This window comes from Haliotis cracherodii, unplaced genomic scaffold (assembly GCF_022045235.1).
Source record: "Haliotis cracherodii isolate W230 unplaced genomic scaffold, xgHalCrac1.p SCAF_17, whole genome shotgun sequence".
Classification (NCBI taxonomy): Eukaryota; Metazoa; Mollusca; class Gastropoda; order Lepetellida; family Haliotidae; genus Haliotis; species Haliotis cracherodii.
This window is the reverse complement of record NW_027266272.1, coordinates 4244865-4260916: the sequence shown is the minus strand read 5'-3', so window position 1 is coordinate 4260916 and position 16052 is coordinate 4244865. Positions and strand designations below refer to the sequence as shown.

The 16052-nt window shown below is 42.5% G+C and overlaps 1 protein-coding gene across 2 annotated transcripts in view; it reads left to right on the top strand.

Annotated features, from left to right (window-relative positions):
- The first annotated feature begins 1534 nt into the window (after window positions 1-1534).
- The window catches only part of LOC139464846 (PAN2-PAN3 deadenylation complex catalytic subunit Pan2-like), a 34865-nt gene continuing 20347 nt past the window's right edge, over window positions 1535-16052 (top strand). For both annotated transcript variants that reach the window (XM_071246381.1, XM_071246380.1), the window contains exons 1-13: window positions 1535-1591; window positions 3869-4180; window positions 6223-6392; window positions 7179-7302; window positions 7914-7991; window positions 8834-8952; window positions 9862-10148; window positions 11046-11122; window positions 13022-13149; window positions 13813-14006; window positions 14490-14650; window positions 15599-15727; window positions 15818-15967. In XM_071246381.1, the coding sequence (XP_071102482.1) occupies window positions 3920-4180; window positions 6223-6392; window positions 7179-7302; window positions 7914-7991; window positions 8834-8952; window positions 9862-10148; window positions 11046-11122; window positions 13022-13149; window positions 13813-14006; window positions 14490-14650; window positions 15599-15727; window positions 15818-15967 (1878 nt within the window). In that variant the 5' untranslated portion in view covers window positions 1535-1591; window positions 3869-3919. The remainder of the gene's footprint in view (window positions 1592-3868; window positions 4181-6222; window positions 6393-7178; window positions 7303-7913; window positions 7992-8833; window positions 8953-9861; window positions 10149-11045; window positions 11123-13021; window positions 13150-13812; window positions 14007-14489; window positions 14651-15598; window positions 15728-15817; window positions 15968-16052) is intronic.

Genomic DNA, 16052 nt, shown 5'->3' with positions numbered 1-16052 from the left:
TATTACCCGAACCTACCCGGTTACCTGCTGTAAGTCTCAAGAGTTGGGAACAAAATGTCTGATTGGTAATTGTTTTACCGCAGCCCTGGCTTAAACTATTTAGATACATGTATCAAGCATTCAGATCATGCGTTCACTGAAGTTGACTGAAGCTTTTTCTTTACTCAAACATTTACAAGTCAAAAGGAATGTGTGCATCGTCAGAAAGAAATGCGAACATTAGCGACTTGTAGCGTAAACACTGCGCTATAGTGAGTTTTTGTCACTAAACAATATATCACGTGACTAACCACAGGTCCAGGTAGTCCTGTGGGTACCCGGATCTTACTCAGGACCCACCCGACCCGAGAACCCGAGTTACCCATCCCAGCCCTAGCATACATCCATATTACATTTTGACTTCATGTTTCAAATGAGTATATTTTCATCCCTTTATCATGATAAGGCTCTGTGATAAAATAATAATTAGATTTCCATCCAATGTTCTAAGACCTGAGAGGTAAGAGGCCATTTATTTCACATATTTCTGAAAATGCTTATGATTAATTCATAAGACCACATTAGACAAGGTTGTTGAATGCAGCTTCTACTGCCTACACATACACTTTTAAAAAAGACATATTGCACTTGGACACTTTGTGTGCGCTACATGTGTGATATTCATGAATTTGACAGTTAGCCCCCGTTTGCAGCGTTAGAAATTGGCACTAGTCCTGTAGTCCTTGCCAAACTGCCCAATAGTATCATAAGGACTGTAGAAATTGGCCCTTTTTAAGAATTTTGCTATATGTTATTATTATAAGGACTAGTTGATCAAACCTGTTAGTTTCTACCACTGGTTTGAGGAAGCTCACCTTTTGTGGGCCAACCTTTCACATCAGGTCCGTGTCAGGTTCGCTTCAAATCTGAATATTGATCTTTGATCAACAGGTAGCCTAGGACTGTGATCAAGTTTCAAAAGGAATTCCGTTGTTGTCATTTATTTAACTTTATGGTATGCTATTTCCCAAACATGTGTACAAATGGCGGGATATGCTAAATAACTACTGCAACCAACAACTCTCACCTTGAATAATATGAGGGAGAGAGGCGACGAGCAGCTATTCTCTCGCTCGCAGCTGGTTAGACAGAGTTACCTCCCTTGGTTTACCACTACTAATACAAGACTACCAGGAACACAGTGGAAGGGATTCTAATGTCGAGTTAATTGGAACAAACGTTGGCATTATTTATACCTATTGTCTATCTCACTGTTCTTGCTCAGACATGTAGCGTGTATTGTTTAAATTATCAGGTTATGAACACACAACATAGGGTAACACGAAAATGTATCACAGCGAAACGAAGGTTCAAAGAATGTAAATCATGAGTTAAAAATCGTTCACAATAGACATTACTACAGAGAAATGCGTTATCATAATGATTTTTAAGGAATTTGAAAGGATTATTTAGCATGGTGGGAATGATTGCACACTAAACCGAAGTGCATATTAACATTATTATGTTCACTTCTACTTTTTGATCAACCCGATATTAAAGGGACGTAATCCAGAAGCGTGTTTGTGTTTGTATGCCCAAAATGCAAATATTGGTAAGATTCATACGATTTTCTACGGTTACGATACCTGATACCTAACGAAAGTTGATGGTGATTGTTTAAGGTTGTTGGTTTGCCCTTGATCGTAGTTTTTCTCGATGAATACGTCTGACAATCGCCAATTAGATCGCCTGAGATAGAGAAGTTCTTGAAACATTGGCTAAAAACTTCATCCAAGATCTGCTGACAAAATTTGTCGTATTTGATGAAGCATTTACGGCTATTTAATGAATTCACCATTACTGAGATTGATCCACGAGTCTCTGTCTTTCCGATTGTCCACATTCCTTTGAGATCGTTGCAATAATTATCCGCCCCATATCAACAGCAAAGTGCCAGTTGAAATTCCCGGCAAGACTAAAGGTTCCGTTCCACAAAGCGAGTTTAGCAATACGTCTACCGTAAGCCTATGTGTAATTTGAGTTACAATCAGCTTAGCTCTTAGATCGCTTTGTGGCAAGGGGCACTGGGTAGTTTGTTGGGTGCAACTTATGCTGCTATAATATTGGCTCCATCTGCAGGCTGATCTACACGTCGGGAGTAGAGGCTGCACTTTTACAGTAGGCCTACAATTTTACGGATTTTAATAAGCATTGTGTGGAGGATTGAACTGATGTTGCCAGCTTAAGGCTGTGCTTATTGATCAAATGAGCCAACACTTTTCCACAGCACCATGGGCATTATCATAGATAGTTAGTGCTCATTTACCAAGTGATCATCACCTGATTGTTTGCTTTTATGTACAGAAGCCTTTTTTCTGTTAGATTCAAAACTTGTTAAAATTGTACATAGTTTCGTTTAATTACTTTTGATTAATTTGCTAAAAGGGGTTATTCAACTAATCCAGAAAGAGGGATATGACTCCTATGATCCTAAAGGGGAGCTTGATCAGAAAAGGGCTCCAAGGGCTAGGAATAGGGTGGGGGTAACCTACAGTCTCTGCAGTGGTTGGTCAAATTCGCTTTGCTAGCTTGAACATTCTTGAAGCTTGGTTAGGCTAATGTCCTTTTCTTATGTAAAATATTTTCTCCAAACAATTTCGGGAAAGACTGGGCACAGCTATATTTGTAGATAGTGCAATTTGAATTTGATGGATCACACTTCATGATCTTGTGTGCCTCTTCAATCCATAGGGTTGGGATCGGTTACTCCCAACTCCTTCACGCTTGGATCCCGTTGCTTATCAGTATCAAACATCACTCCTAATATTTCTTCAATTACCTGCCTGAAAACTACTTGCTAGCTTTTCCATTGTTCATGTTTTTCTCCAGTCACAAAACATAATGCTTAATATGTTTTCATTATGCTATAAGAACAAACCTAAATTACCCAATTGGGCAAAATAAGCCCAAAATGGTTGATTGTAGTGACCGTTTGTCAGATGGATTGCTTGGATCATGGAGAACATGGACCAAGCTGTTTGTAGAAATGTCTCCCAGTGTGCACTGTAGGCATTATGTTTCACTTAGTCATTTTAAATTGGCTTCCAATCATGTATTTTAAAAAAAATAAATTTAAACAATCTTTTCCCTTATCACTCCTCAAATGCGGTCGGGTAGCCTAGTGGTTAAAGCTTTCGCTCGTCACGCCGAAGACCCGGGTTCGATTCCTGACATGGGTACAATGTGTGAAGCCCATTTCTGGTGTCCCCCGCCGTGATATTCCTGGAATATTGCTAAAAGTGGCGTGAAACCATACTCACTCACTCACTCAAAATGTGGACAAAGATCTGTTGTCATCGAAAGTGAACAAAAGTGAATTTTGATTAAGAATTCCACCTTGAATGAAAACCAAGACCGCATTGCCATATTAACATGATTAAGCACCCTTTTCCAATACGAATAATATAAGTAGTGCCTGGCCAACTTCAAGACCAATCACAAAGTAATCATAATGTAGTGCCCCCTACTGAGGCTGAACATGTACATGACAGTCTATATTTTCTGTTTATATTAAAACTTTTGTGAAAAAAACAAGGTCAGAATAGGTATATAATTGCCTTGTAAGTATTATCAAATACTTTTTAGTTTTGTTGACGTTTGAACTGAGTTTGTTCACTACTGTTCTATCTCAGAAGTCAAATTTAACTTGTGTGTAGTTTCAGTAAAGCACCCTGGGCACATATTATAGCAAATACGGTACAAATGTTTTGTTTTGTTTTTAAAAAAAAGATGGTGGACTCCAACATGTCCAATAATCAGGTTGTTGCTGAGCATCAGTGTATTTTCTCAACCTTAATCATGCTAATGCTGGTTGTCGTAACTATTTCAGATGTATTAGGATCATACACAGATTTATTTAAGGAAGTGGACAGCATCAATAATGGAGTTTCCTGGCATGCCCCCAACATTCCCTCGGCCTGATGGAATACAAGGGGAGATAATCCCACCCCCTCCCATGAACCCCAACATGATGGGGGGTGAAGGCTACCAGGACAACATGGAGCACATGTACCCCCACCCTGGGGGAGAGAGGTCCGAGTACACTCACCATCACAGCGTGTTCATGGACGGGGGAAGTCCGTACGGGGTCTCATGTATGACCTTTGACACACAGGAACTACTTTGGGCAGGGACACAGAGTGTAAGTGTGCTTTTGTTTATGCCCTTTTGATTGCCGTCATATAGCTGAAAAATAGCTAAGTGCAGCGTTAAACAACAAACAAACGTAACAAAGTCTGATGCTTTTAGGCTGTTTGTCAAACAATGACGTTTTCTCATCATAGTTCATGAAAGGGACATTTTCTCAGTCGTGTTGATGAATTTCGTAATGTTTTATGTTCTAACTCTCAAAGCCCAGCGGCAGACCGAGAGTTTGTCTGATAAAATGAGTTATTTCACACAAACATGCTGAGCATTCGGAGTGAAATACTAATTTTATGTTTTTAGATTAACATATAGTACATCATCACTAAATATATTATAAAATGAATAATTGTCACCATTCTTTTACTTCCTTCTTTGGTAATGTATTGTTCAATGACAGGGTACTAGTTCATTTGGGGATTCTGTTTGGGTCCCGTTCCACAAATTCGACTTAGCACTAAGGTGGTCATAACTGCCATTCTTTTATGGTAGCTTATGACAGTTGTAGTGCTATGATCACTTTGTGGAGCGGGGCCCAGGTCCTTCATACATGTGGTATCTCACACGCTTGTGATAGCAGCTGACTGAAGTGGGGATGTGATGGATGCTGGTGGTGTTAAGACTTGACACACTATGTGTCCTTGTACCTCAATGATGTTGGATGTTGTTCATGTTATCAACCACTAGGTATGAGTATTAGCCTGGCTTTTGTATTGCAGTTTATGAGAGAAAATGATTAATTTTTCAATCACAGGAATCAGTTGCTAATTTCTAAATTTCATAATTTCAATTCGACTTGTCACTTTTGTAAATTTTGCCAATAAGATGAAAATATGCATGATTTGTTAAAAAAAGCGCCAAATTTCCAAACATATTGTCATTTGTATTTCTAATCATGGTTTACTGGTAATACTGCTCTCCACTGTCAAGACGGGTTTGCCTGGACTAAGATTGATTTTTGACAAACCACCATGATATCCCTGTAAAAGCTGACGTAAAACAACATTCAGTCAGTGTACGTCCAGTAGGGTGAAACGATGCAGCAAGGTCACGATAGGATATGTATCGCGATACGCATATTCACATCAAATCACTTGGAAACTTCTTGACTTTTAATATTGCATGGCAATTGGTAGACACGGGTGGTTGGGTAGCCTGGTGGTTACAGCGTTCGCTCGTCATGCCGAAGACCCTGGTTCGATTCCCGACATGGGTACAATGTGTGAAGCCCATTTCTGGTGTCCCCCGCCATGATATTGCTGGAATATTGCTAAAAGCGGCGTAAAACCACACTCACTCACTCACTATTGGTAGACACATGCTCATAGCGGCTATTTTCAGTAGTGAACTTGAAAAGCTAATCACAACACATTTTGCAATATTTGACTGACAATAACACTGTATTAATACAGAAAAAGACGTATCATGTTTTGTATCATCGCATGAAAACTAGGGGTGTCATGAAAAATCGAAATATCGATATATTGCTATTGGTAAGCACAGAAAGTCAATAAATTGATTGTTAAATCAGTTTCCAATCAATAGTACCGATTTCAGTTAGGAATATCGATAGTTTCGATTGCATTTACCATATCAATAAAATAGATGCAATGCTGTTCAAATTTGTTTTTCTTTTGATCATGGCTGGTAGTAATTTACACATGGTAATGTGGAAATTTCTTTTTATCAAATCATTAGGGTAAAAAAAACCCAAATCAGTCATATCTCAAACTTGACTTTTTATTTGTTGTTATGGTTATCACATTCAAAGGAAACTTCAGTTCCAAGGTTCAATTCAACTCTAAAATCCATCTTAAATGATACACTGAAAACTATAGATATTTATTGCAATAGTTGCTGGCAATATCAATAGTTATCGCAATAGTTTCTTTCAATATCAATAGTTATCGCAATAGTGATTTCCCGACCATAGTCACCCCTATTGAAAACTCACGATGCATCTGTGCAGCGATGTATTGTTTCACCCCTATAGTCCCGTTCTCACTGTCCCGTGTCAGTTGTTCCTGCTTCTGTTTACAGGGCCATGTGACCTCCTACTATGGGTCTGACATGCAGAAATACACCTCATTCCACGTCCACGCATCCAATGACATCCGGCAGATTCTGACCATGGAGAATGGCATCCTGTCTCTCACCAAGAACAGCATGCGTCTGTCAGTCCGGCGGGGCTTCTCCATCATGAACTACATGTAAGTCAGAGCAGAGAGGTAGACATGCACACTTAGGGACCAGTCATTGCAGGGATTGTGTACATGAGTGTGTGTTCCTGTTTTGTCCCCACACACTCAGGGCTGGCAGGGGTGTGGAGACCCAATGTCGGCCATATTGACTCATGTGAGATTGTCTGACTGACTGAGTTGGGGTTTTTTACTTCGCGCACGGGCCCGCCAGGCCATTAGTGGATTGGTCTAAAAAGATTTGTCAAAAAGTTAAGGCAACCTCGGGGGGGGGGGGGAGCTTTTAGGGTTGCTTAATTACATTTGGATAATAATTTGGAATTTTGAAAAATGCCATGGCGAGGATGGGGATGTGATTGTCATTCAGACATATATATAGTAGGAGTTAAATTTTAGGATAGAATCTAGTTTGGGTCAATAATCTACTGTTCATCTTGAAATTATTGCGAAAAATGTGAGTGATCTTGCTCACGTTATTAAAGTGACACATTTTGACCTGGAGCATATTGTCATTTCGGCAGGGTTGGTTTGTTGTTTAACGCCACACTCAGCAATATTCCAGCTATATGACGGCGGTTCAATGACATATATGTATATATAACAATGCTCACAGTAATGTAAATGAGCGCAAGATGTGGTAGTTTGTTTACACGTGTTCATCAAGCAGTTATGAGAGTCGCCAACTGTGTATGACAGTGTCTTTTTCGTTGATTTATTTTTTCAAATAATTTTATTATTACAAGCAAAACAGTGCTTACAGATGTAGAAAATATGTCCAGTACAACTTCTGTTCAACAGAGGGGATGGGAATCTTCAGGACATGCAGTGCATGATGGCGACCGGCCCCCACTCAGTGCTCATGGGGGGACACCAGACCAAGGTCATTGAGGTCGACCTCAACAAGGGCATCGAAGTGAACCAGGTAACGTTACAGGGCAAACATGTATCTTCGGTAAGGGAGATTTGTATAAACTTGTGTGTTTACTGTTTGAACATGTTGAAGGTGAGGTGAGATGAAGTGGTGTTTAATGTCGCGTTTGAGATTATTGCACTGATATCATGTATAGCAACATGTCCTTGTTCTAACGTAATGAGATACCATGCTGCATTTGCACACAGTAATCTAACTCTGTGCCAACCAGTCCTTGTTTTTTCCCCCTTAATGCCAAGCGCCAGGCAGAGAAACAACAGGTTTTAAAAATGTCTACACTCTCCGGGCAGATGATCTATCCACTAGACCATGGAGGCTGTTTTTGTGGGGAGCAAACAGTTTAAGGGAACAGTGTTTAGATGACCACATCAGAAATGGTCAACTCTAACAGGTTTCTTTTTTGTGGTTTGCCTGCAAATTTGCAGAAGTCAGTTGTAAAACCTTGTCGATCGGGACCTAGCAGTCTCACTGATGTCACCAAGCTTCCAGATTGAAAGAATATTGTCTCAGGTTTTTCAAAAATGTAAATCCTCTGCAAATAATGTGTTGTGAAAAGAATATTTGTTTTGTGATAACTTATTTGAGGAGTGTTGCTCTTTCAGTTTGAAGTGAAGGAGCCTGGATGTGCTATCTTCCGTCATTCCAGCAAGTACATCTGTGCAGGGGACACCAGTGGACGGGTGAGTGTGTGTGGGTGTGTGTGTGTGGGTGTGTGTGGGTGTGTGTGGGTGTGGGTGTGTGGGTGTGTGTGTGTGGCTGGGTGTGGCTTGTGTGTGTGTGTGTGTGAGTCAGAGTATGTGTGGGTGTGAGTCGAAGTGTGTGTGCGAGTGAGTGTGTGCGTGTTGTTGGGGGAGTGTGTGTGTGTGAGAGTGAGTGTGTGTGTGTGTGTGTGTGTGAGTGTGTGCTTGTTGTTGGGGGAGTGTGAGTGTGTGCTTGTTGGGGGAGTGTGTGTGTGCATGTGAGTGTTGGGGGAGAGTGTGTGTGTGTGTGTGTGTGTGTGTTTGGGGAGTGTGTGTGTGCATGTGAGTGTTGGGGGAGAGTGTGTGTGTGTGTGTTGGGGGAGAGTGTGTGTGTGTTGGGGGAGTGTATGTGTGCATGTGAGTGTTGGGGGAAAGTGTGTGTGTGTGTTGGGGGAGTGTGTGTGCATGTGAGTGTTGGGGGAGAGTGTGTGTGTGTGTGTGTGTGTGTTTGGGGAGTGTGTGTGTGCATGTGAGTGTTGGGGGAGAGTGTGTGTGTGTGTGTTGGGGGAGAGTGTGTGTGTGTGTTGGGGGAAAGTGTGTGTGTGTGTTGGGGGAGTGTGTGTGCATGTGAGTGTTGGGGGAAAGTGTGTGTGTGTGTGTGTTGGGGGAGTGTGTGTGTGCATGTGAGTGTTGGGGGAGAGTGTGTTGGGGGAGTGGGGAGTCACACTCACAAGCAAGAGGTGACTAGTCAGACTCAACTGAGGTAAGGTATCTGCAGCAAATGTGAATACACGTTATAGTCAGTCTTTATTGTATACATGACTTTGACCGTTTTGTTGCAGGTGACCTTGTATGACCCCCAGTCAATGAAGGCTGAGCATGTTTTGGAAGCTCACTCGGGCACCCTGTCAGACTTCGATCTCCATGATCACCTCCTAGTCACCTGTGGCTTCTCAAACAGGTAGGCACAAGAAAAACACATCCATGCAGGTCATACACTGCAGTTAATAAGACCAAATAGGCTCTTTCTGTGACTAAGCCTCTGCTAGTCCTGAAGCATCTTCCAGAGACAAGAGCACCCACCAGACTTTTTATCAAAGTCTTGTTTTAACCCTTGCCACATCAAGCCCACTTTCCTGTGCTAAATATGATTGTCTATCTCACACATTGATAGTCCAACCAGAGAATATTTCATAAAATTAACATCCAAGACTGGTACCAGTTTATATAAAAGTGATTTACCGCTGCCTGTCTTTGTTGACACAAATATGTCTTTTTCATCTTTTAAACCCCCTCCAACGATTGCCTGTGTTTTCGTGTCAGGGATGAAATTCTGAATATTTTTGTTTTATCTTCGCCATCTTTGTAAAGCTATATGATCCAGGAACAGCGATTTGATTAGATATCGCGTTTTCATTACAAGGGGCACAACTCGTGATTGGTCATGGTGTGGCAATGGGAGGAAGGGGCTTTGATATGGGCTCGTGGACACGCTTGCCTGGAGAAGATGGTCCTGAAGTAACACTTCAGTTTTGCATGAGCTTGCACAGTTCCTCTCACACCAGTGAGAATTGGGTTGTGTGACTGGTGATTTGGTTGATAGCATGTACTTGAACCTCAATGATGTGGATCATCTCTCATCATATTAATTGCTGGAATGTGTGGTCCAGACTTGTTGTTTACAGGCAGACGTCATGTAGCTGGAATATCACTGAGAGTGGCGTTAAACAACAAACACACACAGTTTTCTCCAAACTTTATCATTGTTAGTTAATCACAATAAGTTTTGCGAAATGATATTTCTTTGAAGACTGAAAGAAGGTGTGACTCTTGTCTGAGAATACTCAGAACTGTCTCGTCTGTATTACAGGATGGGTAACCTCCAGGCTGACCGGTTCCTCAAAGTGTATGACATGCGGGTGATGCGAGCAGTGGCTCCCATCCAGGTGTCGTTCGACCCCACGTTTCTCCGCTTCGTCCCCAACTATTCCAACAAGCTGGCTGTGGTGTCCCAGGTGGGTCACTTCCAGCTGGTGGACCCCAACAACACCATGTCCAACTCCAGCATGTTCTACCAGGTCAACACAGGTGGCGCCGTACTCACCAGCTTCGACATCTCGTCCTCATGCAACGCCCTGTCCTTCGGAGACTCATCAGGTAAAGCAGCCAGCCATCTTCTGTTTGGATGTTATTTCCTACTTATCCTACATTATGTGTTATGCAGGAAAAGTATACACATGTAAAATGTTTTTAGATTTAACTAATTATTTTGCTTAATATCCTGCATTACACCTTAATGCATTTACTGCTTACCTAATGGAAAGCAGTGGATGCATTAAGGAGTAATGCAGGATAAGTATACAAATGTAAAAAATATTTAGATTTTTCCTAGAGTGGACGTCAGGGCCCTGTTTTACAAAGTGCAGCATTACCATGGTTACAATTTTTGTAACATTGACTTCGCTTTGTTCAGATTTGGATCCCCATGGGGACCCGTGGTAATTGTAAGAGGAGTCTTAATTGGGTGCCGGTTCTAATTCCGAGTTAGAACTGATTCCTAGCAATCTATGCTGGTCGTAAGTGGCAACCTAATGGAATGGGTGGTGACTTGGTTGATGGCGAGTCAACGTACCATGACGGCATGGATTGTTGCTCATTATATTGTTCACTGGATTGTCTTTCCCAGATTCAATTAATGATATGCTGCTATCATATAGTGGGAATATTGGTGAATGCAGGGTTAAAAACTCACGGACACAGAGGAATTTCTTTCTTACATTTAACATGCTTGATAGTTTGCTAAAAGTTCAGGGACTGATGGGGCGGTCGGGTAGCCTAGTGGTTAAAGCATCTGCTCGTGGCGCTGAAGACCTTGGTTCGATTCCCGACATGGGTACAATGTGTGAAGCCCATTTCTGGTGCCCCCCGCCGTGATATTGCTAGAATATTGCTAAGAGGGGCGTACTCACTCACTAAGGGGACTGATTGTTTTGATACTTAGAATTTGTGTGGCACCCCTGACTACATCTGCTGTGCACACTGCCACTGTTTCAGGCTACATCCATCTGTACACAAACAGGGACCACCCCACCTTCAACGCCTACTCACAGCCTACAGAGTTTCCTGATCCCGTAAGTATTAGATTATCTCCCTTGTCTGGGCATGGTTTCAGTTGAATGTCCATCTGTTTCATGAATGATGTTATGTGTTTCATGGGTTTATCAGAGGCCAGCCCTTCGAGACCATATTCATGAAATCATGAAAGTTCCTGTATGGTTCCTGAATGTTCATGAGTATCAGGAAAATAATTCAAGATGCATGTAACATTCAGCCCCTAGTGGGAGCAAATGTAGGCAAAGACTCCCAATTTGAATGATGGTTTAACAGAGGTGGTTGTGACAGAGATGGGTTGTGACAGAGATGGTTGTGACAGAGATGGATTGTGACAGAGATGGGTGTGACAGAGATGGGTTGTGACAGAGATGGGTTGTGACAGAGATGGGTGTGACAGATGGGTTGTGACAGAGATGGGTTGTGACAGATGGGTTGTGACAGAGATGGGTTGTGGAAGATGGGTTGTGACAGATTGGTTGTGACAGAGATGGGTTGTGGAAGATGGGTTGTGACAGAGATGGGTTGTGACAGATGGGTTGTGACAGAGATGGGTGTGACAGAAATGGTTGTGACAGAGATGGGTTGTGACAGAGATGGGTTGTGACAGATGGGTTGTGACAGATGGGTTGTGACAGTGATGGGTTGTGACAGAGATGGTTGTGACAGAGATGGGTTGTGACAGAGATGGGTGTGACAGAGAATGTTGTGACAGAGATGGGTTGTGACAGAGATGGGTTGTGACAGATGGGTTGTGACAGAGATGGGTTGTGACAGATGGGTTGTGACAGAGATGGGTTGTGACAGATGGGTTGTGACAGAGATGGGTTGTGGAAGATGGGTTGTGACAGATGGGTTGTGACAGAGATGGGTTGTGACAGAGATGGGTTGTGAAAGATGGGTTGTGACAGAGATGGGTTGTGAAAGATGGGTTGTGACAGAGATGGGTGTGACAGAGATGGGTTGTGACAGAGATGGGTTGTGACAAAGATGGGTGTGACAGAGATGGGTTGTGACAGAGATGGGTGTGACAGATGGTTGTGACAGAGATGATTGTGACAGAGATGGGTTGTGACAGAGATGGGTGTGACAGAGATGGTTGTTACAGAGATGGGTTGTGACTGAGATGGGTTGTGACAGAGATGGGTTGTGACAGATGGGGTGTGACAGATGGGTTGTGACAGAGATGGGTTGTGACAGAGATGGGTTGTGACAGAGATGGTTGTGACAGATGGGTTGTGACAGAGATGGGTTGTGACAGAGATGGTTGTGACAGAGATGGGTTGTGACAGAGATGGTTGTGACAGAGATGGGTTGTGACAGAGATGGATGTGACAGATGGTTGTGACAGAGATGGGTTGTGACAGAGAAGGGTTGTGACAGAGATGGGTTGTGACAGATGGTTGTGACAGAGATGGGTTGTGACAGAGATGGGTTGTGACAGAGATGGATGTGACAGATGGTTGTGACAGAGAGGGGTGTGACAGAGATGGGTTGTGACAGATGGTTGTGACAGAGATGGGTTGTGACAGAGATGGGTTGTGACAGATGGGTTGTGACAGAGATGGTTGTGACAGAGATGGGTTGTTACTGAGATGGTTGTGACATTTCCCAATTCATGCTATTATAGACGTAACTGACAATATGGTCTATGGTGGGGATTTGTATGTCACTGGTAACAGGACTAGTATAGAGGAAGTGGTTCCAATGCATTGCTGCACATCATTGCAATGAAGGCAGTGTAAAGGTTCATGGATGAGTTAGTTGATTGTCATCATACTCTGAATGCCTGGATAATTGCTCTTAAAATCAATCACTGTATACTCTGGTTCAGACTCAGTTATTTAAAGGCAGCTGTCTAAGAGCTGAACATTGCCAAGTGCAACATCGAACCAACAGTATGATTTCTGTGTATATAGGTTGAGCCTGTCCAGAGCATCCACATCAACGACGAGCTAGCTCCGGTATCCATGGTCCCCATGGTGTATCCTCCATCTGGTCAGCTGCTGTCTGATTGGCAGACCAACCTGTCAGCCAGGAAGTATCGGTAGGTCACACCTCTCAGTGCCTCAACATTTTCATTAAATCCTCCAGTATATCCTTTAACAGACCATATTCAAAATTTTTATTACTTTTCCCAGAATCTGCATTAGGCCCACTGAACCAGGAAAACAGCTTGGACAGGTGTAAGAAAACAAAATGAATGTATGTGGAGTTTGAACATTCTTACACACATTTTCAGTCTCATTGAACGCTTGACCCTTGAAGACTGAAGTTAGGATTGGTCTTCAGCAACTCATGCTTGTCATAAGAGGCAACTATCAGGAGCCTGTTCCACAAAGCCATCTTAGTGCTATGATTGTCGTAAGCCTATGTTTAAGTAGAGGAGTTACGATCATCTTAGCGCTAAGATTGTTTTGTGGAACAGGGCCCAGGAATGTGTGGTCTCTGACTTTGTTGATGCAGTCAACATGTCCCAGCTGCGTAGATCGATGCTCATAATGTCCATGACTGGATTGTGTGGTCCAGACTTGATTATTTACAAAGTGCACTCATATGGCTCGCATATTGTGCAGCATTAAACTGTAAACAACAAACAAACAAATAAAATCTTGAACACCTCTCTTCAGAATATGTTCAGCCAGTTTTGTAACATTGTTTTTCTACCCATGCAAGACCAGTGTGTAAAGAATGTCACATCAACTTTCAGGAAGCCTAAGCCTATCGACCCCGAGATCCTTCGTACCATGAAAGTCTATCACAACGTAGGCTATGCTCCCAATTCTGGAAAGGAACGCAGGAACCAGATACCCTACAAGCTGCCGAAAGAAGTGCACATGCAGACAACTGGAGGAACAACTCACACTCGCAAGTCAAGTGTCCCAGAATCCCCTCTGGGGAGAGGTTAGTGACTGATCAATTCATTCCAATCCTTGATTATGAGAATATTCTATGTCCATTCCGTTATATTCCATTCATACCTTAACACTCCTTGGGGATTCTTGGTTAGAATTGATCCCCAGCAACACATGCGACTCGTAAGAGAGAACCAAATGAATCAGATGGATAACTAGGTCAAGGTCGTTGATGTGCCCTGACAGCATGGATCGTTGCTCAGAAACCTATGATTGTGGGTTTGAATCCCGGTTCGCCACGATTATGTTTCTAGGTTTGTCAGCACCATACCCATGCTCGTTGGTTTCCCGAAGTGGTAAACATCTGAGACCTGCATCACTTTGGGTTTTCCTCCCACATTAAGCTGACACAATATGAATCTCTGGATGTACACTGGAACTGAAAAGAAGAATTATAAATAACAAAATTTATAAATATTTCTTTGATTCATCCAAAATGTTCAGATGATAATCAAGACTATCTTTTTTTCAGGTGAAGATCCGTTTGTCACTGTACCAAAGAAATACAGACGAGTTGAGATGAAGTATTCTAAGCTTGGTTTGGAAGACTTTGACTTCCGACATTACAACAAAACTCACTTTGCTGGTCTGGAAACCCATATTCCTAATGCCTACTGTAACGCCATGTTGCAGGTGAGGTCAGGCTGGGGTGCTGCCCTTTCATACAATCTTATTGATATAATCAGTTTCAGGGTTTAACTTCCACACCATGTAGTTATTCGCACTGTTTGCGCTTTGGAATTCTAATGTGAGCCAAAATGAAGGAGCTGTGTTGTCACACAAAGTTATTTTCAAAGTCAAATGGATCAATTTGTAACAATGTTTTTCAGGTTGTATGATCATCAGGTGTTCAGGTTCAGTGGCTGGGTTGACAGTGTGCCGTCCTACCCTGTTGGGGTGGATGGTTCACAATATAAATAACTGGATTGTCTGGTCCAGACGTATTGACAGGCTGGTATAATACAGCTGCAACATTGCTGCGTGCGGAGTTAAACAACAAACAAGTAAACGAGGAGCTTAGTGGTGGAAGCTCGGAGATCCTGGTCAGGGGTTCAAAGTGGGGATCATGCTGATTTTGACTGATAAGCTCACAGCTGTCATCAGTTGGATGAAACAATGCTTATGCAGTAAAAATTAACTCACTCATCATAGGGATAAATGACTTCAACCTTTTCCCTTGACTTTAAGATTTCTCTTCAAATTAAGCATGCTTTCAGTAGGTTTTGTAACTTAAATCGCTCAATCATTTGGCTGTGTTTTGGCATAAGAATCGTATTGATTTTATTTTCTGCATACTAAATGTAAAGTATTACTCAGTATGCTCGGTTGCCGCTGCTTTGTAGTCATGGATACAGGGGAGATAACAACGTGTGAGAAAATTCACTGCAGAGTTTCTGCCGTTTTATCAATCAGTTTCGAGGGAAAACAGCATTGTGAATGAATTACTGTGTAGTTTTTAGGTTAACAATATAGATAATAACAAGACTTTAAAATATTGCAATGTGCATTGTTTGAATTTGTGGTATAGCGGTAATGCCATGACGTCCTACTGACTCTCTCACTCTCCCTCCCTCCCTGTAGGTTCTGTACTTCCTTGAGCCCCTGCGATGTCACCTCCTCAGTCATCTCTGCCACAGAGAGTTCTGTCTGTCCTGTGAGCTCGGCTTCCTCTACCACATGCTGGACACACAGAAGGGCCAGACTTGTCAGGTGGGAACTGTCTGCTTGTCTTCATGTTGGCCAGTTTTTGACTATCAGTGTAGGTTATATTTACAATTATGTTTACTCTCTCTGTTACAGGCAAGTAACTTCCTGCGAGCATTCCGCACCATTCCGGAAGCTTCGGCTCTAGGTCTGTGTCTCAGCGAGGCAGAGGAGGCTGCTGGGAAGGTGAATCTCCCGCGACTGATCCAGAGCTGGCAGAGATTCGTGCTACAGCAGGTCCACTCGGTCAGTACCAAGTCTGTGTTGTCAGGTAGTTTGGTAGTAGCCTGTTTGTAGAATTGTCCACTCGATCAGTACCAAGTCTGTGTTG